Source organism: Tiliqua scincoides, chromosome 11 (genome assembly GCF_035046505.1).
Source record: "Tiliqua scincoides isolate rTilSci1 chromosome 11, rTilSci1.hap2, whole genome shotgun sequence".
NCBI classification, from domain to species: domain Eukaryota; kingdom Metazoa; phylum Chordata; class Lepidosauria; order Squamata; family Scincidae; genus Tiliqua; species Tiliqua scincoides.
Window position 1 is genome coordinate 18,586,109 of NC_089831.1, and position 24,276 is coordinate 18,610,384.

The 24,276-nt window shown below is 45.8% G+C and overlaps 1 protein-coding gene across 1 annotated transcript in view; it reads right to left on the reverse strand.

Moving 5' to 3' along the window:
* ADAMTS8 (ADAM metallopeptidase with thrombospondin type 1 motif 8) overlaps window positions 1-8,617 on the reverse strand; it is a 28,609-nt gene extending 19,992 nt beyond the window's left edge. The window contains exon 1 of the mRNA XM_066639370.1: window positions 7,425-8,617. Within this exon, the coding sequence (XP_066495467.1) occupies window positions 7,425-8,093 (669 nt within the window). The 5' untranslated portion in view covers window positions 8,094-8,617. The remainder of the gene's footprint in view (window positions 1-7,424) is intronic.
* Window positions 8,618-24,276: the final 15,659 nt, after the last annotated feature.

The window sequence follows — 24,276 nt, forward strand, 5'->3', positions numbered from 1 at the left end:
GCCACAAGATGTGGCAAAGTAGTAAAGTTTAGAAATGGCTTTAAAAGGCAATTAGACAAAGTAATAGAAGGCACCTAAATCTGTGGTTGTTAATCATGACTGCTATGCAGGTTCAGTGGCACTGTCTCTACATACCCGTTGCAGGGAAGCAACAGTGAGAGACTGGTGTACCCTTATATACTTTGTGGCCTTCCCAGAGGCAGCTGGTGGGAAACAGGGAGGCTGGATTAGCTGGGTTTTTGGCAGGGCCAGCTTTAAGCCAATTGGGCCAACTGCACCAAATTGGGCCTGAAAGGGTCCAGCTCTAAGATGAAAGTAAAAAATTAAATTTACTAAATCATTTCGCAGCCATTAAAACAAGTGGTTTTGTAACTGTTTACTTTTCAAAGGCAATCTACACGTTTTGTCTGGTTACTTGTAAGCTCACATGTATGCCATTTCATATCAAAATGCTCTTAGTTCCATTTGGTGCTTTAAACTCACATGCACTTTTCAAGCGCACCTTTTGATTACTTTCCATTCTACCATAGAGATATAAAGTCTATACTAGATTTTATTTCTCTCTCTAACAGTGCTGACACTAGGGTTTGCATCACCCAGTGTGGGGGGCCAGCAAGTCACCCCTATGATGGACCACCTCCCATGGAGTAGATGGGCAACACCCCAGGTAGTGGGTGTGGTGATGTACCATTTTTGACTGCTTTTTTGGCTATAACTTTTGATAGAATAGAGATATTTCAACACAGTTTGTGCCATTGCATTCTGCATGAAATTACGCATCGCTTGATATATAACATGATGATATTATTTGAAAATACCAAGATTTTAAATATTTTGGCCAGTAGTGGTGTCACCCCCACTGTGCGCATCACCCAGTGCGACCCGCAACCCCCGCACCTCCTAGCAACACCACTAATCTGTAAGATTCAACATACCTTGGCTGTGAACCTGGGGACCTGCAAAAAATGTTTCCAATCAGGCCCTGCAGCTCTTAAGGCCCCACCTGGCCTTTGGTCTCATCCAGCAGGGCTCATCTGACTTATGTGGGGGACTCTGAGGCAAGGGAATTAAACCTTTTGCCTGTGCCACAGTCCCGATCCAGGTTGCCCCACTGTGGCAATTTGCTATGCAAAAGTGTGCTATACAAAATTTGCTATGCGAACATTCAGTACATCAGGCCAATGAGGAATTCAACATAGTGCATGATTTAATTCCAATGTTACGATGCTAGGCAAGGTTACGCGGGAGTAAGTCCCACATTAACCGTGTCAGCTTGTGGCTGCACATCAGTGTCGACACCAATCGCGTGAGGAGAAAATGCAACCCACTCTTTCTTAACGCATTTTCTGTTCTTGTGCCCCCTTTTAGTGTGGGGTTTCGGAGTGCTTTCATGGGTCTCTTCTGCTGCAGTGAATGTTAGGAAATAAGCCTCAAATAATGCTCCTGACCTTTTAATATTTAGCAGTGAAGGGGAAAAAAATCTGTGTAAACACCACAGACCCTACTGACTCAATGTTTTTGTGACATGTGTCCCTTTTTCGTCAGTTACAATTGACACGAACATGTCTCTCCTTCTGTATACTTCTCTCTGCGTCAGCAATATAGCTATGGGCAAGCAAGAAAATGCAGGAAATGAGTGCAAGGGATCGAAAGAGAGGGGGTGTTGCCAGTTAGGAGTTGTCAGTCTACCAAAAAATGACACTGCTGCTCTGTTTTTTTCTCTATTGTTGGACTTGTGGCAAACGGTCATTTTTGGGCTGCCCTTGGACCCTATCCCTTTCCCGCTAGGCCCTACCCCAGTATCAGATTTTCCCCCTGTCCATTTTCAAGGGTTGGTCGTCTTAGGACCTCATCAAGCTTCATGTCAGGGCAGGAGGTCTGGTCTAGAGGGTAGAGCCTCCGTCTGCCTGAAGATAACATCCACAAGGTCGCCAGTTCGAGGCCACCGGCACCGTGCGACCTTGAAGCAGCTGACAAGTTGAAGCCGAGCTATTCCATCTGCTCTGAGCGTGGGAGGATGGAGGCCAGAATGTGAAGCCAGATCGGAATGAAACACCTGGACTGTTGTGGTTTTTGAAAGAAAGAACCTTCTTTCAAATTGTAAAAATCCCTATTTAATAAGGGATTTAAATAAAGCCTGCCTATGTAAACTGCCTTGAATAAAGTCTTGAATAAAGACCAAGAAATACCTGTTGTTGTTGTTGTTTTGTTGTTGTTGTTGTTGTTGTTATTCATGTTGTGAAATCACAAGGCTCTCCCTCAGAAACCTGAGATCTTGGGGTGCATCTAACTTGGCAACCCTACTGCCTACATCAGTGGTTCTCACTCCTTTGGCACCGGGACCCACTTTTTAGAATGAGAATCTGTCAGGACCCACCAGAAGTGATGTCATGACTGGAAGTGACATCATCAAGCAGGAACATTTTTAACCATCCTAGGCTGCAATCCTACCCACACTTACCCAGGAGTAAATCCCATTTACTAGCATTTTTAAAAGAATAGACATAGTAGCTTGTTAAAAGTACAGGTCTGTAACATTTCCCCAAATGCAGTCACATACCTTGGTAGCATCAAGTCTAATATATTAAAAATAAAATATTGAAATGAATGGGGACCCACCTGACATTGGCTCACGACCCACCTGGTGGGTCTTGACTCACAGTTTGAGAAACACTGGCCTACATAGCTGTAAACATGTTTAACTGCCATGGCTCCTCTTTGTGGATGTTTGACTTGGGACACCTATAGGCTATGCTCATGTTTTCTGAGGGAAATCACAGTAGTTAAAATGTTTCCAAATCTATCTTATAGAACAAAGACCTCAATCCTATACACACTTACCTAGGAGGAAGTCCCATTTGAATCAATGGGGTTTATTTCGGAATAGATATGCAGAGGATTGCACTGTTTGATTTTTTTCTTCTTCAAGTACTATATTGTAATGCACATGTGAAATCTAGATTGGGCATCTAGTTTAGAATGGGTTTGAATGTGGATACTGATTTTAGAAGTAGGCTACCTCAGAATGCCAGCTGCAAGGGAGGACACAAGGATGCAGGTCTCTTGTTGTCTTGTGTAGTCCCTGAAGCATCTGGTGGGACACTGTGAGATACAGGAGGCTGGACTAGATGCGCCTTTGGCCTGATTCAGTGGGGCTCTTCTTTTGTTCTTAGGTGTGGAAGGTTACAGAGGTCTTGTAACCAACACATGCCTGGCAGGTGACCAGAGGGAACTCATTGCATCTGTCTGGCTGGCTTCTTGTTAGCAGTCAGGAGTGGCCCATTTTTCCTAGGAAAACAGGTTTTCCAGGCTTGCAGCATCCACCAGCTGCTCGGCAAAGCATGGAACACCCCTTAGGCAGCAGGAACAGTGGGACTTGGAACAGGCATGCGTCATCTTCTGAATACACCTGTTGCAAATCCCAAGCTCAGGCTGCATGTGACATCACCCTCACACTTCAGAGCCAAAGGAGGAAAAAAAAGAGTGTGAACAAGACCCAGAATTCCAAGTGGAGAGAAGGTTTCCTGATAGGCAGAGAGTTCCCATTGTTAGCTGTGAGATGCCAATGTTTGCACTGGATCACCACCAGGAGGGGGGAACACTCCAGATGCACATACTGTTTGAAATCTCCACTGAACTGAAATCTCTGCTAAAGAGTAAATTTTTTAAAATCCAAACATAATGGCAAGAAAAATGTTGCATGATCACTTACGGTCTTCAACCTTTTTTGTGCCATGACCCAATCAATCAATCAATCAATCAATCAATCAATCAATCAATCAAGAAAGAAAGAAAGAAAGAAAGAAAGAAAGAAAGAAAGACCTGGAGACCTACCACCAATCCCACCCCTCCTAGGACTTGATCTGCCCACCCCTGACCCATTTCCCCTATCTCTTGTGTCTTCACAACAACCTTGTGAGGTAGCAACCTGAGCAGAGCTGGCCTTAGGAACTGCTGGGCAAGACAAAAGGAAGAGGCTGTGCAGGATTGTTCAAGATTTTATTTCTGATAAGGAAGTACCATTATTGGATCAGATCCAAGCCCTCTCTTGCACAGGCGTTGAAAGGTTACCATGACCCCTCAAATGAGGCTATGTGAGTCCACTGGGGTCCCAACCCCAACAGAACACTGACTGAAGCAAAACGACTTCAAAATATATGACTTCCCCTTACATTCACATGCCCAATTTCATCCAGTTATCCTTTTACAAATGCATTTCAAGTACTGGTTGTAATATATAGAGCTACTTAAAATGTGTGACTTGATGAACAGTTAATTGCCAGTCCTAGAGAAAAGGGAACCTACTAGGTGACCTGCAGTGCTGTATATCAGCAAGGGTTTCTGACCCTGCAATAGTTCCACAAAAGTGAGTAGAACTGCAAGTCAAACTGGAGCTGCTGTCTTGGCTGACCTTGTGCTGATCACTTATTGCTGGTACCCGGGATTCCTAGCTGTAAAATGGGAACATTAATTGGATGCCTTTGACCACATCATTTTGCTCTCTCTCTCTCTCTCTCTCTCTCTGTGTGTGTGTGTGTGTGTGTTTGAATATGTGTATTATCCTAGTGCATGACTGATGGTAACTGACTCCACCTATAGTTTTGCCTGACTGCACACCCCCAGGCACTATTTTGCACCTGAAATTTGAGATCCTACCCCCAAAATCAAGATGCACCTGCAAGCTTGTGTAGCCTGCTCACCTCTATTCTAGAGACCTGGAGAATGATCTGAAAGTACACTATATGAAAGCCTAGCTGAAGTTGGTCAGTGCCTGGATGAATTACTGCCTGCCTGGGAAACTACATGCTGTCTTCAGTTCTACAACAAGAAAAAAGGCAGGATAGTAAATGAAAACAAAACACCATATAGTAAATAAGAAAAGTGAAACCTATTCAGATCAAGACCTTTCAAACCTATGGTTTTCCTATTTTTGGGAATGTGCTGTACTTGTCTACTACTGTATACATTTCATTATGACTCATGTTTTGCCCTGTTTAGACATTCCACTGTTGTAGATGAGATTCCCAGATCCACGTGGTGTCAGGATACAGGGGTTTGGCTTTGATTCAATTTATAGGCTGCCTGCTACAAAATTCACAGTGGCAGGATACATGGACAAAGGATAATTCATTCACATAGTGCTGTCCAAAAGACATAGAAACTTTGCAGAATCACACTGATATATATATATATATAAAGGACAGCAGGTATGAGTCCTCAAAGGTCCTGCAATCTAAATGTTGACAGTAGGTGAAGGAAACTTTCCCAACAGAGGAAGGAAAGGGAAGGGAGAGACAAAAAAATCACAAAGTACTTTTGTGTAGTTCTTTTCAGGTAAGATGAAATAGGTTCAGCTCCAGTTCATTCCAGACTAAGAGATTGTATAGTGTTCTCTCTCCCCACAGAGTTGGTTTGAAAAAGGGATAGCTGCTTGCTTCTGGCATGTACAGTTACCCCAACTTCAATCTCTGGTAAATTGATGTGGCAGGTTTTTGTGTTGTTTCAAAACCTTGAATGATTGGTTTCACTAGGAGCAAGAACGGAACAAAAGTGTGTGTGTGTGTGTGTGTGTGTGTGTGTGTGTGTGTGTGTGTGCGCGCGCCCCACATGAAGCAAAGCTTCCCTCAAAACCTTAAAAACTGTTGTGTTTTCCTCCAGTCTCTTGCTCTCTATCTCCCTCCAAGGGCTGTACTTGCTTGCTTTTTTTAAAATGAGCAACTTTTTCTGACAGTGTTTGGTTCTGTACTTTACAGACACATTACTGTGTAACAGATGTTCCCATTTCCAGTTTCTACAATTCTACCCACTCCATGTGCAAAGCAAGATACTTCCCCACAGTCCCAGAATCAATCATATTGGTGCCGATCTCCTTTTTTGAAATTATAAAAAAAACCTTTGACTCACCAGATGAAAGAACTTCCATTCTAAAAACCCAGTGATTGCCAACGAATCATCTGTGTGTAGCAGCAGAAACCACTGGAGTGAACTATGCACATCTGTTTCCATACCCCTTCAAGAAAATGCCCTTGCTATGATTGGTGCATAATGTCTCCACTGAGAAACTAGAGGTTTCAGAAGAAGTGAAGTCATTTGTTGCACATACGGATCATTTGCTGCAAATTTCTCTTTTTTAGAGGTAATATGGTGGAACAGAATATTCACTTCATGTTGCCTGATTTGGAATCTCTGGTGTAAATGCTCTTCTGAAATGGATGAGCCCGGTGGCTCTTTTTGATTGTATGGAAGGAGGGAAGCCCAGCTAAGATCTTCCCCTTACAGAGTGGAAAGTTTTGTCCTCTGGCTGCAAAACATGCCCTCTGGGACCAGAGATTATGCTACTCATATGTGGTTGGGCATTCCCATTCAATCTAAGCAAAGCTCTGTCTACACTAATGGCTCTCTAGTGACCTAGGTTGGTGCCACTTAATCTAGAAAAGGGGCAGATTTTGCAATCATATATAAGATTTGATTTGACACCATGAGCATTTGTATGGCAAAATGGTTTCGTGGTTACCGTGCCATGAATTTGGTACTGACCAAAGTTATGGCATCGGTGCATATCTGTGCAAAAAGGGCGAGGCGATAATATTTTGACCAGACCAAGTTGCGCTAATATGGGAGCATGTCAAAATGACCACTTCTCTGGGACACTTAGCCAGGCACAATGGAAAAGAAACTGCATCCAAAGTCTCTACATCTGGGTTAAAAGGCAGATGTTTCCGTCTGCTGGGAGGGGAGCCAATTCCCAGGCTACACGTTTTCTGCGAGGGGAGAGCGACGTGTCTCAGGGCCGCTGCCAAAAATGGCATCCCCGTGTTGCGTTCCCTCTCCTGGAATATGCAGGAATGCTAAACGCATGATGACTTCATTGCATGGTGCGCTTTCCAGCCCCTGATGGCGCCCGCCAATAATGTGCAACGGGGCGGGGAAAAAAACATGACATGATGATGTCACATTGCAAGGTGTTGCCACACATTGGAAGAGAGCTCAAGAAAGGTTGCGGTCTGGTGGCAGCCCAGTATCCCCGAACATGCTAAGTCTGCTCCTAGATAGAAGCATCCTCAAAGAGGTGGAATTTGTCCTACAGTGAACCTATGCACAGTTGCGTCCTGGGCCTCTTGTCCCATCCCCCCCGTTTGTCTTTCTCATGCATACATCAAAGTATTCATAATGCTTCATACTACATCAATGTGAAAACCGCCCCTGTAAAGTGAATCCATTGTATTATTAACCCCATTTTACAGATGGAGACTGAGATAAGGTTTGGAGGCTTTCCAGTCCACAGGCCAGTGCACCACACCAGCTTGGCCGCACAGCCCAACAACCAGGTTGCTCCACCACATCTTTGCACCCCTTGCATGCACACACCAGCCGCACCTGCTCTGAGTCTCGTAAAGGGAAGATTGAGCAAAATGGCATCCTACCTGCAAGTCGTCCCCATAAAACTGGACCATGGACGCATCGGCCACCAGCAGGGTCTCCACGTAGCGGGCCTCTGATGTGAACCGCTTGGTTCGGCTTCTGGTGATGCCGGGGTCTCCATGGGCTTCCCTTTCTGCAAAGTCCTCTGCTCCCTCTTTTGCCCACCCCCTCTTCTGGAGCTGGTGAACCCGCAGCAGGGGATCCCCACTCCTCTGTCCTTGGGGCTGGATGAGATATTTGTCTCCATCAACCAAAAAGGAGCCGTGGATGCCCTGGCACAAGCTGACAGCCACCAGGGAGTCCGGCTCAGCGTTCACTGTCCCGGAATAGAAGCATTTCCGTAGCCCTGTGTCTTCCTCTGCCAGGAACCCCAGGGGCTCCTTCCTTCCAAGGTGCTGGATCTTCAGTCCAGGAGCTAAGAAGCTGGCGTCGGGTTCCAACTGCAGCACAAACTCTTGCCCAAAAGCGGTGATGGAGAAGGACACCTGCCCTTCGCTGCCACCCAGAGGAGCTGCCAGCCAGACAGGCACGACTTCCTGAGAGTCGCTGTCTTGGATGGGTAGTGCCTGGGCATTGCACAGAAGGATCAGGAAGGGCAGCCAGGGAAAGAGGGAAGGAGAAGCAGGTGTCAGCCAGCCAGGGGATGGCTGGGTTTGAAGTGAAAGGGGCATAGATGCCTGGAGCTGGGAAGGAGTGACTAATATGAGAGAGAGAGAGAGAGAGAGAGAGAGAGAGAGAGAGAGAGAGAGACTGTTGGAGATGCAACTCCCAGCTGTGCAAAAAATGTATGCTGCAAATCTGATAGGGAGAGGGAGAGAGAGAGGGAGAGAGAATGGAGAGGAAATCTTTGCCAGGCTTGGAGTTAGCAGCAAGTTGCCCAGTGTGCAAGCAGAGCTGGAGACAAAAAAATGAAATGAAATCAAAATCCTCTTTCTGCCTGGAGGCTGGCTGGTGAGGTGTCTTCAGCAGCCCCCCAACCTCCCAGCTCCCCAGCAGTAGCCCTTCCAAGCCAGATCTATCACTCTAATACCAAAGGCAGCTGCAAGGGCTGGGTTGGTCCACTTGGAAGAAGACTGAGCTGAGCTGCAAGGCGCTGGGGGGGATTCAGATCCTCTCCCTCTCTAGCCTGTTCCCCCCTTTTGCCTCTCTGAGTGTTTCTCTGGCTAGGAAGCTCTCCAGCTCTCCCTTGCAAAGGCTTTGAAGCACCACAGCAGACAGCAAAAGCCCTAAGTATTTATACTTTCTTCCCCCTGCTTTGACATAAGAGGTTTATTTTTGATCTCTCTCACTATTCCACATTCCCCTCCCCTGGGACCCAGACAGCAGGAGGAGGAGTAATGAAAGGGGGGGGGGGAGTTTTTGGATGGAACTTGAGGCCAATCAGAGACAGGGGGAGCCGCCTCTCCTTTAAGTGTCAACTCAAACATTTTTTTCCCCTTTCTCTCTGTCTTATTCTCTGGGTGTTAACTCTTTCAAGACCTTCCATCAGATCAGAGAGCTATTGGAGTTGGAATTATTAATCATTTTTTTTAAATATTCTGTTTCAAGAGGGTTTTTTTTTCTCTCCTTAAAAAAAAACCTGCACTCATTCTACACTGCCTTAAAATCTGGGCTCCCAGTTCTTCTTCTGCCTAATCATATAATATATATCCCTGAAATCCACCCCTATATATCCTCCCCTGAAATCTTTGGCATCCCAAAGAGAGCTGCCATTCACCAAGCCGGGGATTCTGTTGCTATCCCCCCAGCAGATAGGATTCTATAAGGTCCCATTTGAGATTTGTTTTCCCCCCAGAATTCTTGTGCTGAAATAGGCAAGAGAATGCATAGGGATAGAAGAAAGCAAAACCACACCGTCAGCTGTGTGATTGTGCATCCACCCAGTTCTTTGAAGTGGATTTGTTCCACAGTCCTTCATCACAATTTCTTTTTTCTTTCAAAGGGGAATGTTCACTAGAACAACAGCAGCAGCAGAGAAAATGCATTTTGTACTTATTCGGTAAAGAAAGCAAAGCTGCAATCCAGAACCAAACTAGTCTTTTATCTTGACCTCTCCAACTCTGACTTTGTTTGCAACATGCCCACTGTATACAATTCTCATTTTTCCCCCCTTATTCTATGGGTTACTGATAGGGTTGCCAGCGATGCCTTACTTTAAGAATCACCCCTTCTCGTGGAGCGTCAGGACACCACACAGAACATGGTGGGTGGCCTTTAATTTATTTTCCAGAACTTTTTACCCCCTCCTTAGCAAAGCGCTAGCGATTCCAGAAACGGCCGCTCCAATCGGCGCCCATAGAATTTCACGAAATCCATACTGATCTTCAGTAGTTCTTTGTGTGGAGGTGCTTGACCTGCTATTTGTGCCTTGCTGAGGGGGAAATGACAAGTGCTTCCCAGGGAGTCACACCATTAAAGATTTGGGTTCGGTAATCAGTTCTTCAGTAATTTTTGACTCTCTGGTACAGATTTGTCACAATCACAAACTATGCAAAATGGTTTGGTTATGACACCATGATATATATGAATACAATGATATATATATTTACCTTTAGGAAAAAAAGATTTTCATTTTAATAATTGTATTTCAATTTTGTGCATGCATGTTTAGGGGGTCTAGTTCCGGTGCCGATTCAAGGTAAGCAAGTGCTATTCAGTTTGGGTTCAGTTCTGGTCCAACTGGGAAAAAAATTCTCTGAACTGGTTTTGGGTTGGTCTAATTCCCTGGTGCTTCACCCTTGTCCCACCATTCCGTTGGTCCAGGTACAGGAAGGAAACATTGTACTGAGCCAAAGGGTGCTCACTGAGGATTAAGAACATCCTTTGAATAAGGAAAGTGAGCTGGGAAGAAAGAGAAGTCTCCTTTCAAAGGGCCAGTATTCCATGCCTGCTGTCTGGTTTAGCTCCATTCCATGATGAAATTCTATGGAGCCTCATTACGTGTCTCCAAAGGAGTAATTTTGCATGGTGATGAATTCAGTTCCACTTTAACTCCCCTGGAACTTACAGATCATCAGGAAAGACCAGTTTACTTTCCTCTGTAGCCACAAAGCCCCTTCCTCCCCTTTGCAATGTGCAGTTGGAAAGCCTTAATCCTGAAAATATTTGAAAGGATCATATATAAGCAGTGATTTAAGGTTCCAGTTACCTGCTTTCCCTGGAACCTGGGAAAGCTGCTTTAAGGGAAAGGCCTGAGGATGAGGGCCCAACGGTTAGCGAGTGTTTACTATGCACAAATGTCCCTGTGTCTGAAGGGAAGAGTATTTACATCTGCTCATCTCTGTTGAAAAGCCCCCTCCGTATACTCAACACACACCAGCTGTGTCTCTAAATAGCAGCCTCTTACCCAGAGGACAACATTTCTAATTACTAAGTGCCTTTTTATAAAGTGAGGTTCTTTTGATGGTAAAAACAGAAATGTGGCAAGCAGGGGTCGGCTCATCCATGAGGCCAAGTGAGGCCGTCGCCTCAGGCAGGAGAGGCACCCACCTCCGTCTGATCACTCCCATTCTCTGTGGTTCTTCCTCCATCCATTCCCAGGACTGGAAAAGGAAGAGGGAGATGATGTGGAAAGTGTGGAGGAGATGGTTGACGAGCTAGAGCGTCTCCGACTCTTCTCTCCTCCATTGTTCTCTTCCTTTTCCAATCCATGGAGTGGAAGATCAGAGGCCGATTCATCATCAAATAAACAAGGTCATTGCATTTTATTAACAGTATTATTAACAGTATTTATATACCGCTTTTCAATTAAAAGTTCACAAAGCGGTTTACAGAGAAAAATCAAATAACTAAATGGCTCCCTGTCCCAAAAGGACTCACAATCTAAAAAGATGCAAAAGAATACCAGCAGACAGCCAACAGAACAGACACTTGCTGGGGTGAGATGGGCCAGATGGGCATTTGGTCTTGGGCTAGCCCTGATGGCAACAGCTGTCCGTTTATGCTTTTCTTCACCATTCTAGACCAAAGATGTTGTCACTGGCTGCTCTACAGGCATAATAACTAGTGGCAGGTAGTTCCATGGGACAAAGCATGTGCTGAGGGCAGACCAAGGGCTTCATGCAACCAATGCTGGGAAAATGTCCATGGGGTGGCTGCATGTCACACAAAGATGCTCAGGTTGTTGTGGCCCGTTTTGTAAACTTGGAACATCTTTGATAAAATAAAGGCATGTTTTTTTTTTTTGTTTTTTTTTTTAAAAGAGTGATCAGGAGGGGAGGTTTGGCAGGTGGAATGCCTCCCCAAACCTGAGATCTGGGGATAGAGGCCCCCTGCAGGCGTCTTTGCCAATATTGGGCTGGTCCTGGAAACAGTCACCCACTCATAAGTCAGCAATAGCTTTGTCTGAACTGCTAGCTGTTCAGCTCGTGAACCGAACCTCACCCAGGGACCTGAGAAGCCCCTCTCAACCCCCACCCCCATGTCAGGAAGGAAGCCTGTGGCGTGCTAGGGACTTTGCAACGCCTCTGCAAAAGCCCTTCTCAAGCACCCTAAAGAAATTGGTGGAACTGACTGAAGGGAGCACTGAGCTCAGTTCCATGAGCACTAAGGGACAAGATGGGCTTCAGTGCAGAGGAATGGCAGGAGGGAGCCTCGAGGTGCATGGAGGCAAGGGATGTCTTTATTTCTGTGTGTCTGTCTCTGTGAGTTCATCATGAGCATACCACACAGCCTTGTTCCAAACCAGATCACTCCTCTGCCTCACTCTGAATTGTCTGCCCTGGTGGGCATCACTGTCTTGATGGGCATCACTGATGGGACCTTCTGTGTGCAAAAGCAGGTGCACTCTCACTGAGCAACAGCCACAGCCACCCCAGTACAAAAGAGTACATAGTTGTCATCTCACAGACCTGAGAGGGGTATATGCTCCTCTGCCCCAATGCTTTTAAAACACTTTTACATTGTTATGTTGATCTTTATTATTAGCTTCTCAGGACTCCCAAGGTGTCTTTGGGAGCTTTGCCTGAGCTGTTTAGTCCCTTTGTTTCTGTCACAGTTCACTGTCCTCTTTGTCCTCTTGCCCATTAGGAAACCTGCATTTGGGGGAATTTTGCTGTCTCCTCCAAACCTTTGCTGGGGAGAGAACGATTTCTCTTTCGCGTAGTGCCAGCACTGTAGATCCCTGGCCAGCCATATGTTTTCAGTAGGGCTTTCTCTTGCCCTGAGTAGATGTCCAAGACTTGCTTTCATCACCTATGCTGCTCCTGCACAAAGAAAGGAACTGGCAAAGGACTATTTGCATGGTAAGAAGAGAGCTTTGTCAAAGCCTCCGTTTCTGAGGAGAAGAGCTAAAGGTCTTCTCCCTTCTAGCTACTTTTTTAAGAATGCTTCAAGGGGATGATGGTTTGGTTAAAATTGGGGAAAGTCAAGAAAAGGACTGGTGGATTTCATAAAGAGCCCCAGAAAGTGGCAGAGGTACATCAATAAGAGAAAGACCCTTGAGATGAAAGATTAGCTGAGATGAGGCAGGTAGGAAGTGCCCCCATGCCATCCATCCATTGCTTATCTCTACCAGCGTTGCCAGGCTGGGTGGATCCAGAAAGGTGAGCTTATTTCTGAAGCAGGCCGCTGCGATATCACAAGGCTCCCAACCCTTGAAAAATGGGGAAAGAATGGGGTTCTGATGTAGCTCCCAGTTGTCAAGGGATTCTTCCAAGGGGTACCATAAAGGGGTGGAACCCTGCAGTGAACAGGGGCATCCCAAATAATGACCTGAGATTAACCTTTGACACCCACCCACCTGAGAAAAAAAAAACATTAAAAAGCTGAAGGAATAGGATTGCTTGGGGCAAACCACCAGCCAGAATCCCTACCTTCAATGAACAAATGTCAGGATTGCTGAAGATGGCCCAGCAGGGCCCAACAACCCTGTTGCAACATTGTCTTTGCAAATACTGTGACCATTGGTTGCTGTCAACAAATAAGTCTTTGGCTTGAAAGCCCCCCCCCCCCCCCGCACAGCCATGCCTGTGAAATGCTGGCAGACAGTGCTTTTGAACAGGATGCATTTCATTCAAATTCCCATGCCCTCCCTTTATACCTTTGACCTTAGAGGACACACCGAGTCCTTTTGATTCTAGGTGGTCCCGGTTTTCATTAGTGGTCCTGGTTGTAAATGGCCACCTGGGAATTTCTAGTTGCTTTCAGCCACCCTCGCAAGGACGTGCTGAAGAGATGTTGGAGGAAGACTTCAGGATAGCACAAGCCATCAAGGTTTTTCCAGAATCTTCTTTAAGCACAGAGCAGACTTCAACATCAGCAAAACTTCCAGTCAGTTCAAAGGGTGGAAAGGTGGAGTTAAAATTTTCCTGTAATTGTTTGAGAGCATTTTTTTTTAAGTACTTATTAATGAAAGTAAATTTATGTCCACTTTGATCAAACTTCTCTAAGAATTCTCAAAGAAAACAAGGATGCATTGTGTTGGAAGAACAACATGACATCAGTCAGAACTTCCAGCTACAAGGTATTAAAGGGTGTCTCCATGTCTGCTTGGACCCATATTCTGATGGACATGTGAATGGTTGCTAGCTTGCCTGATTAAGATCTGTGAAATGTTGAACCCTTGAAGGATTCATGCCTGCCCTTCCCTTTGTGTCCACAGACCAATGTCTAGTAAATCTTGGCTTTCTTCCTGTCCCTGGATATCCTTGTTTAGGTAAGCCAGGTCTGGGAGAGCAGTTGACCTGACCCTTGTAGAGCGGCTAGGTCTTATCATTCTTCTCTGTCCTTCCTGGGATCCACCCTGACTCACACACCCTTCTCGACCCCGGTACAGCACCACTCATTGAGGGACAAGTGATAATAAACTGGTCATGAGGAGGTGGGCTTAAAACAAGGGAAAGGAAATTCTTTTTTTTTTTTTTTTTTTTGGTCAACAAAAACAACAACACAGTCATGTAGGGGACTCAACTGAGACCTGGGAAGGGTATTTAATCAGTCCTCAACCCCCTGCACTCCTCTCTTGCAAAAATTGCCTCTTGAACAGTGGCGTAGATAAGGGGGTGCAGGGGGTAGCAGTTGCACCGGGCATCAAGCTTTAGGGGGGCAACAAGCTGAGCTTGACACTAGTGACCAAAATTGTGAAAATCTTGGTATGTATGAACAATACCATCATGTTATATATCATTGGAAAGGTAATTTAATGCTGAACGCAGTGCAACAAACAGCACTGGAATATCTGTATTCTATCAAATGTTATGGTCAATTAACCAGAAAATGAAAACACAACTGCCTTGTGGAACAAAAAGTGGATTTGCTTAACTCCAGACTGACCTGTGAGACTGATTGTTCTGAGTGCCAATGAAGTGTTGTTGTGATACAGCAGATATATGCCTTAGCTATGCCACTGACTGGGGGGGGAGGCAGCAGAGGAAGTGGGTGATGAGCTGGTGGGGGGGAGGAGGTGGGTTTCTCCCAATTTTCACTTTTTAAAAAGCCCGGGTGTGATGTCACTTCTGGTTGTGACATCTCTTCCGTGGCAACATTTTGAACTTGGCACTGGGCTACACAATCATTAGCTACGCCACTGCTCTTGAAGAGGCTGTTTGCTCCTGAAAGAGGTAAGCATGGCTATTAAGCCATTGAGGAGGGTGTGATTTGGTGGCAGGGAAAGAACACAGGTGAAAGTGCCAGAACTCCCTGTGCATCTCCCTGTCCTACCTATATCAGCCCCATCTACACATCTGATTTTTGACCTAAAAGGAGCATTTCTCATTTAAAGTTAGTTATGGGCTTAACACAGTTGTTCCCAAACTGTGGGTTGGGGTGGGTTGCAACCTGATTTTTGGTGGATCACTTAAGGGTGATGGAAAGATCAACTAATTGCCTGAAGCCCTGAAGCTATTCAAAAATCACATAGCTGCTAATTATCCTGCAAAGATCTGAGCTCCTGAAAGCTTGTGTAAATATAGGGAGATAAATGTTGGAGGGTCTTTTTTCTTGTTACTATTACTTGTAAATAAATAAAATATTTCTTTCTTGATCTCTTTTTTTTTTTCCAAAGTCTGGTAAACCTAGGTGGGTCCTGATAGCATGTCATTTTTAAAAAGTGGGTCCTGGTGCTAAAAGGTTTGAAAACCACTGCCTTAACATAAGCTGTCAATTAGCCCTGGGCTGCTGTAAGTTGAAGTTCGTATGGCTGAAGTTCCTTTTGGGTGAAGTTCCTTTTGGGTGTCTCCCATGTTAGACTGGATCAGGATTTTGCATGACTCAGGGCACAATCCTAACCAGGTCTACTCAGAAGTAAGTCCTATTTTGTTCAACTGGGCTTACTCTCAGGAAAGTATGGTTAGGATTGCAGCCTCAGTGTCCTTCCCCACATGGGGCTTAGCGCTGGGGGCATGGTGACGTATGACCCAGTCACTCCTGGATGTCAACTAAGATAGAAGGAGCAATGGGCAACTCTGTAGTATCTACAAAGGTGTTGCGTCTGGTGGGTGTCAGTTGCCAGCTCACCAGCTACCCAGTTCTTACGAATGCAGTAGTAGGAACTACAGTTGTATACAGATTGGATCATGCCTCCAACAGAACTTCGGAAGAGCCATTCCATTATCTTGAAGGTACTGAAACCCTTTGGCAATGACACCAAACACCTGAATGTCTCTAAGGTATCAGCCGGTCGTAGCTGGCACAGTTCAGGCCAACACAGTAAATCGCTTTCTCAGTCTTGCACCTGCTGTTCAGTGTATATTCTTGTTTGGAAAGATCAGGACAATATGGAAAACTTCAGACTGGCCTTCTCTTATTTTTCCCCTAATACAGACAATTCTGAAGTGGGAATACCTACATTTTTTGTTTGTCTTTTTTTAAAAAAAATCAGACATATTATTCCAGATGACTTTCAGGCAGGTGTGTGCCGGAGCCACGGGGCCAAGTCTCAATAGGCAGCCGTCACGACTCATCCAGAGCCATTTTTCGAGTCATTTTGACTTAAGTCTGGGTCTTTTTGAAAGCAAGTCAGATCTTGGAAGTGGCAAAAAAAAAAAAAAATGCACACAAGCAAGTACAAAAATACACACATACAAAATGGTAGGTATTGATTTTACCATATAGGTATACAGTGCAGAAGCAGTGGTTATCAGGACACCAACTGCCAGCAGCAGACTTAGCGATGGGCAAATGGGGCAAATGCCCTGGGCGCTGAAGGACCGCATGGAAAGCCTCGCTGAGGATCCCGACATGGTTGGAAACTGCAGTTCCAGTTTTCCAGAAGTACAGTTTAAGACCAATGGGGAAGTCTCAGAAGGCTTCCCCAGTTGGTCTCAGAGTCACTCGAAGTTCCGTTGCACTTGGAAGGTAGAGGGGCAGCATTGCGCAGGGGGTAGCATAGCAGGAGGGGGCGGCACAGCAGAGGGGCGGCACTGAGGACCTTGACCCCAGGAGTGGGGAGGGGTAAGTCTGATACTGCCTACTGCTTACAATCTTTCTGCCCATGCCAGTGACCTGTTCGGGGAGGATAGTTCATAACCTATGCACATTTAAAGACCTTAGTTTGAAAATTTTCTTATTTGATTGCTGTTCTGACTTTCCTCAATTTTGAAAGAGATTTAAAACACACACACACACACACACACACACACATATGTCTATGTCGTGCCATAACTTCCCAAAACCACCACTGGATGTCAGTGTTGTCTCACCTTACTGTAAGACAAAGCCAGGGTGGAATCCAAGACCTTGGGAAACCATGAAAACCACACATCACTGCACTGTGGTGTTCCTGACCCCAAACAGCACAATTTGTGAACTAAGCCCAAATGCCAAGATCAAGGAAATGTGGATGGAGAACGCTGGTTGAAACAGCAAGACGTGACAACCATACACACCACATTGGCCGCATTCAGATAAAAAATTGCACCATGTTTTCACATTCATGGGTGCCAGGCCGGCCATTTCCGCAGCCCTTCCTTACGCAGCAGATCTCAAGCAGCAGAATGTCCCAAATACTCCTTGCAAAAATGGGCCCTGCAGTATGAAAAGGACAGAAACCTCCTCCCTGGCTGTGATATGGAATCTTTGCATTATAGAGGGTTCACAACCACAACATAGACAAAGTGCATCAATAATCAATAATAACACAGGCCTGCAAAACTGAGGGTCAGAAGGCGAAAAAAAAAACTTTTTTTATGTGGTTTGATGTGGTTTTGGTATGAATTTGGGATGCTTTCCAAAAATGGCATCGGTTCCTCCCTATCACGTCTAGTTTCAGAGACGTGGTATAGCCTCACTAGTGAATGGTTCAAGCAGCTTCCTCGTGAAGAAGCTCGTGAGGCTGTGCTGTATCTCCAAAACTGAACATGATAGGGCAAAGCTGGTGCCATTTTTGGAATCGGTACCCCAAATATACCCAGGATTAGGTCTTAAAAGACAGCAAAATGTGTGCTGTCCTGGGTAATATGATGATGTGATATTTTCAGCACCAGGGGGCACTCTTGTTTAAGTACAGTTGAGGATCTGCCTGCATTTGGAGCCCTTGTTGCTTTTTACTGGTGCTGCACAGTGAATTTTTAACCTGGGTCTTGTGCTGTGGGCAGAGAAAGTGCTGGCCAACCAGCATAGAGCCCTTTAACCCCAGAGCAGCTGGGCAAAGGAGTCTCCATCACCTGACAGAAAGAGCTCTTAGTCCTCAGGGAAAGAAGACTTACCCTTAGTCCTTTGCCTTGTCCTCCAAGCAAGCACTGGGCTAGGGAAGCCAGGCCCAGTCAATTCCTAGCAAACTGGAGGGATGCCTAGGGCCATAGGTGGTGCCCAGGGGTCAAGTCAGGCCAAGGGCACCTCAAGAACCACAGCAGCCCCCCCCCCAAGTCCTGAAAATCTGGAGTCACATTTTTACACTTAATTTTCCTGACTCTTTATGCAGCCTGGATTGTTTTTTTGTTTTTTTTGCCTGGGAACATACATGCACTGGGTCTTTGGGCAGGCAGGGATTTCCCCTTCTCCCCCCCCCCCACACAGAACCAGTGGGCTTGATGGTGTGGACAGGGTTTTATGTTAAATACACCAATCCTCTCATCCCATCCCCCGTCCAGGAAAGGGGGCACAATTAGCAGTGGCCGTCCGGCAGACAAGTGAGCAGAGCGTTCCCCCCTTCTCACCCCACCTCTTCTCCCTGCCCCAGACTGAGGAGCAAAGTGGCAGCACGCACACAAATAGGGGCTCCAAACTAGCCATAGGCCAAGGGTGTAGGGCACTCTGCATGCATCATGTCACTCACCCCGGTGTGCTGGCTTTTTCTTGCATAAACGGCGGCTGTGGGGAGGCCCAGCCTGAATCAGTGTGCCCCATGCATGTAGTTTTCTCCAAGAAAGAAAACTTGTGTAGTGGGGAGAAATCTGGCTTGGGCCCGACATGGGTACTATTTAAAAGAGAAACAAACTAAATAAACACAAGCAGTTCCAATTTTGGGGCTCATTCACTCAACTTGGACAGTCTTTGCAGTCTTTTAAGAACATAAGAACAGCCCCACTGGATCAGGCCATAGGCCCATCTAGTCCAGCTTCCTGTATCTCACAGTGGCCCACCAAATGCCCCAGGGAGCACACCAGATAACAAGAGACCTCATCCTGGTGCTCTCCCCTACATCTGGCATTCTGACTTAACCCATTCCTAAAATCAGGAGGTTGCGCATACACATCATGGCTTGTACCCCATAATGGATTTTTCCTCCAGAAACTCGTTCAATCCCCTTTTAAAGGCGTCTAGGCTAGACGCCAGCACCACATCCTGTGGCAAGGAGTTCCACAGACCGACCACGCGCTGAGTAAAGAAATATTTTCTTTTGTCTGTCCTAACCCGCCCAACACTCAATTTGAGTGGATGTCCCCTGGTTCTGGTATTATGTGAGAGTGTAAAGAGCATCTCCCTATCCACTCTGTCCATCCCCTGCATAATTTTGTATGTCTCAATCATGTCCCCCCTCAAGCGTCTCTTTTCTAGGCTGAAGAGGCCCAAACGCCGTAGCCTTTCCTCATAAGGAAGGTGCCCCAGCCCCGTAATCATCTTAGTCGCTCTCTTTTGCACCTTTTCCATTTCCACTATGTCTTTTTTGAGATGCGGCGACCAGAACTGGACACAATACTCCAGGTGTGGCCTTACCATCGATTTGTACAACGGCATTATAATACTAACCGTTTTGTTCTCAATACCCTTCCTAATGATCCCAAGCATAGAATTGGCCTTCTTCACTGCCACCGCACATTGGGTCGACACTTTCATCGACCTGTCCACCACCACCCCAAGATCTCTCTCCTGATCTGTCACAGACAGCTCAGAACCCATCAGCCTATATCGAAAGTTTTGATTTTTTGCCCCAATGTGCATGACTTTACACTTACTGACATTGAAGCGCATCTGCCATTTTGCTGCCCATTCTGCCAGTCTGGAGAGATCCTTCTGGAGCTCCTCACAATCACTTCTGGTCTTTACCACTCGGAAAAGTTTGGTGTCGTCTGCAAACTTAGCCACTTCACTGCTCAACCCTGTCTCCAGGTCATTTATGAAGAGGTTGAAAAGCACCGGTCCCAGGACAGATCCTTGGGGCACACCGCTTTTCACCTCTCTCCATTGTGAAAATTGCCCATTGACACCCACTCTCTGCTTCCTGGCCTCCAACCAGTTCTCAATCCACGAGAGGACCTGTCCTCTAATTCCCTGACTGTGGAGTTTTTTCAGTAGCCTTTGGTGAGGGACCGTGTCAAACGCTTTGGAGTTTTTACTCACCTGAACAACTGGTTTTCATCTGCAGTGGCACCTTCACTGCTCATCCCTAACCAGTGGTGTCTTTGGGGCAGGGGGTGTGGATCACACCGGGTGAAACTGCTCTCTCTCTCTCTCTCTCTCTCTCTCTCTCTCTCTCTCTCTCTCTCTCTCTCTCTCTCTCTGTAACACCACTACTGGCCAAAGTTTTGGAAACCTTTTGGAGAATTTGCATTTATGCAAAATGCCACCATGTTATATATCACTGGAAAGGTAATTTCATGCGGAATAGAATGAATCAAACCCTGTTCAATTATCTGTGTTCTGTCAAAAGTTATAGAACTTTAACCAGAAAAAGAAAACGTAGCTGCCTTATGTAACAAAAAGTGGATTTTCTTAACTCAAAACTGACCAATGACACTGGTACAGGAAGAGGTCCATCATGGGAGTGACAGAATGAGCTCTTAAGAACATAAGAACAGCCCCACTGGGTCAGGCCACAGGCCCATCTAGTCCAGCTTCCTGTATCTCACAGCGGCCCACCAAATGTCCCAGGGAGCACACCAGATAACAAGAAGACCTGCAAGGCTTCCTGGGAATTGTAGATAAGAACATAAGAACAGCCCCACTGGATCAGGCCATAGGCCCATCTAGTTCAGCTTCCTGTATCTCACAGCGGCCCACCAAATGTCCCAGGGAGCACACCTGATAACAAGAGACCTCAGTTTCAGTACCTTTATTGGCATACAGTTAAGAAACCATTAAACACTTTCATACATCTAGAGATTCATTTGCTAATAACATACCAACCTACAATAAACTCCCATAAATCAGAGTCTTCAAGAGATGGGGACATGCTTCAAATTGGACGCCACAATTTGTGAGATGCATGTAGCTATCTGAAGAATGGTGTTAGGGTCAGTGGAAGTTAATAAGGATTGCAATATAGCAGAATCCTCAAAAAGAAAATTAAAATGAGGTTGGAGAGCTGGACATTTCTTAACAAGAGACCTGTATCCTGGTGTCCTCCCTTGAATCTGACATAGCCCAGCTCTTGCACCGGCTGACGTAAACCCTAGTGACATCTCTGTCCCTAACTCCAGATTATTGCTGAACGAGTGGAACAGCATCTGTCCCTGTACAGATGTCCAATTCTGTATTCCAATTCTTCTTTTTCTCTATGGTGAGATTTGCCTACATATTCCTACTGTTTGCTCCCTCTTGGTAAGTGGAGGGTTGTATCTCTGCCCTTGAGCGCATTCATGCAGAAGGGATGAATCTCCAGGGAAAGACACAGGAGAATACCCACATTGAATGCCCAAAAGGAAGAGAAAGGCTTGTATGTATGTATGTAGAAATAAATACAGAAATAATAGTTGCCAACCAGTGCCGAAAATAATGAACTAAAGGAAAAATGGTCTCCCTCCGTTGGTGGCAGCTTCCCACACCCAGGAAGGAAGCAAAGTGGAGTATAAACATGTTAAATATATATGTTCCTACATTTAACCAGTCACTGAGATGACACATAATCTGTTCCCAAGACTGCCATGTCAATTCTTTCCCCTTAGACTTCCCATAGACCCGATTCGTTTTGTCTTATGTAGCGTGCACAGATACTGATTTTTGAACCGTGATTATCTTTAAAAAGCCAATTAAATTTGCCATTTTATTTCATTTTAAAAAGGATTAGGGGTGAACCCTGTCCAAGGCTCTGATAAATTCATAGACTTGAAAGACTCTGTCCAAGACTGATAAATTCATAGACTGAGAGATTTGTTCAAAAATAGATTTAATTCATCCATTGTTGGAATATGGACTGGCAGGAAGCTCTCAAATTCAAAATATGATTTTGTACTTGAGAAAAGGGAAAACGACAGTGAAATCAGCACAAAAATGTTCCTTCAGTACATGTTTATAGGGAAAAACTGAAAACTAAAAAAAACTTGAGAAACACACACATCACCACCACACAAAGGAAAGCAAAACCATATGATTAAACCAGTGTTTAATTAAAAAAAAAAAAAAAAAGTCTGTGTATGTATTTGAAAAGAACATGTCTTTGAAAGAAGTCAGGTTCTACCAGCCTCTTCAAGGAAAGCTTTCTGCAGCTGGGTTGCCACTACCAAGAGAGGCCTACATGCATGCATTAGTGCATTTTAGTGCTTGCATAGATAGTGGTATATACAGCAGAACTTCTGCTCCTGATTCCAACAATTGGAAAGGGTTGCATGGAGCCTAACAGGAGAAAACTGTTAGAGACTGGAACCTGAAGCAGGAGCCTCTAGGCCAGAAGCCAAGATTAAGGTTGCATGACTGTGTGTGCTTGAGCCTCCAAGTCCTTTGGTTATAGAAAGGAATTCAGGTATGAAACATTGGCTGCTGTGATGAGACACTGAAGACTCTGGACTGGTCAAGTGTAACAGAAATACAAAAAGCCTGGTATATTTCAAGCTCCAGCTTCAGGAAATCTGAGCTGCACTATAGACCTTCTAGGCAGGCCCAACCCAACCATGAGGCCATCTGAAATGCTAGCGTGGAGTAGTACCCTTGGGCGCCTTTAAAGGGCAGCAAATGGATGAGTTCCCAGCCCATCTGTCCACTGCCTAATAAGGGACTATTTCTAGTGCGGCTTATCTAGGGAGTTAATTTTGTTTTGTTTGCTCTTTTTACCAGCCTGCAAATTTCACTGGTTTATCCAAGGCAAGGCGGTTTACCAATGCTATAAGAGGTACTGATTGGGCAGAGGGTGTGGATGAGCTGCCAGTACTGCCTGAAGAGCTAAGAAGGAGAATCTATGGCCGTGTTTCTGCATGGGAGACAGAATGCCAGGCTGTGACAAGCTGCTGTACCTGTCCTGGAAGGACAGAGTTGCTAATGCCCCTTTGACATCCGAAGCGGCGTGAAGCAGGGCTGTGTTCTTGCACCAACTTTGTTTGGGATTTTCTTCGCTGTCCTGCTGAAGCAGGCCTTTGGAACTGCAACAGAAGGCATCTATCTCCGGACCAGATCAGATGGAAAGCTCTTCAACCTCTCCAGACTGAGAGTAAAGTCCAAAGTCCAGCTGAAATGTCTGCGTGACTTCCTCTTTGCCGACGATGCAGCTGTCACTACCCACTCTGCCAAAGATCTCCAGCAGCTCATGGATCGTTTTAGCAAGGCCTGCCAAGATTTTGGACAGACGATCAGCCTGAAGAAAACACGGGTCATGGTTCAGGATGTGGACTCACCTCCCTGCATTACAATCTCTGCGCATGAACTGGAGGTTGTCCATGACTTTGTGTACCTTGGCTCAACGATCTCCGACACTCTTTCTCTCGATACCAAGCTAAACAAATGCCTCGGTAAAGCAGCTACCACGCTTTCCAGACTCACAAAGAGAGTCTGGTCCAACAAGAAGCTGACGGAACATACCAAGATCCAGGTCTACAGAGCTTGCATCCTGAGTACACTTCTGTACTGCAGCGAGTCATGGACTCTTCGCTCACAACAGGAGAGGAAACTGAACGCTTTCCACATGCGCTGCCTCCGACGCATTCTCGGCATCACCTGGCAGGGCAAAGTTCCAAACAACACAGTACTGGAACGTGCTGGAATCCCTAGCATGTTTGCACTGCTGAAACAGAGACGCCTGCGTTGGCTGGGTCATGTCGTGAGAATGGATGATGGGCCGGATCCCAAAGGATCTCCTCTATGGAGAACTCGTGCAAGGAAAGCACCCTACAGGTAGACCACAGCTGCGATACAAGGACATCTGCAAGAGGGATCTGAAGGCCTTAGGAGTGGACCTCAACAAGTGGGAAACCCTGGCCTCTGAGCGGCCCGCTTGGAGGCAGGCTGTGCAGCATGGCCTTCCCCAGTTTGAAGAGACACTTTGCCAACAGTCTGAGGCAAAGAGGCAAAGAAGGAAGGCCCACAGCCAGGGAGACAGACCAGGGACAGACTGCACTTGCTCCCAGTTTGGAGGGGATTGTCACTCCCGAATTGGCCTTTTCAGCCGCACTAGACGCTGTTCCAGAACTACCATTCAAAGCGTGATACCATAGTCTTTCGAGACTGAAGGTTGCCTACTACTGTTGGAATAATAATTTTCAAGGTAATGTTTATCTGCATGGGTGGTCTTTATGGTGTATCTGTAAAAAATATGCTAGGAAATGAATAATT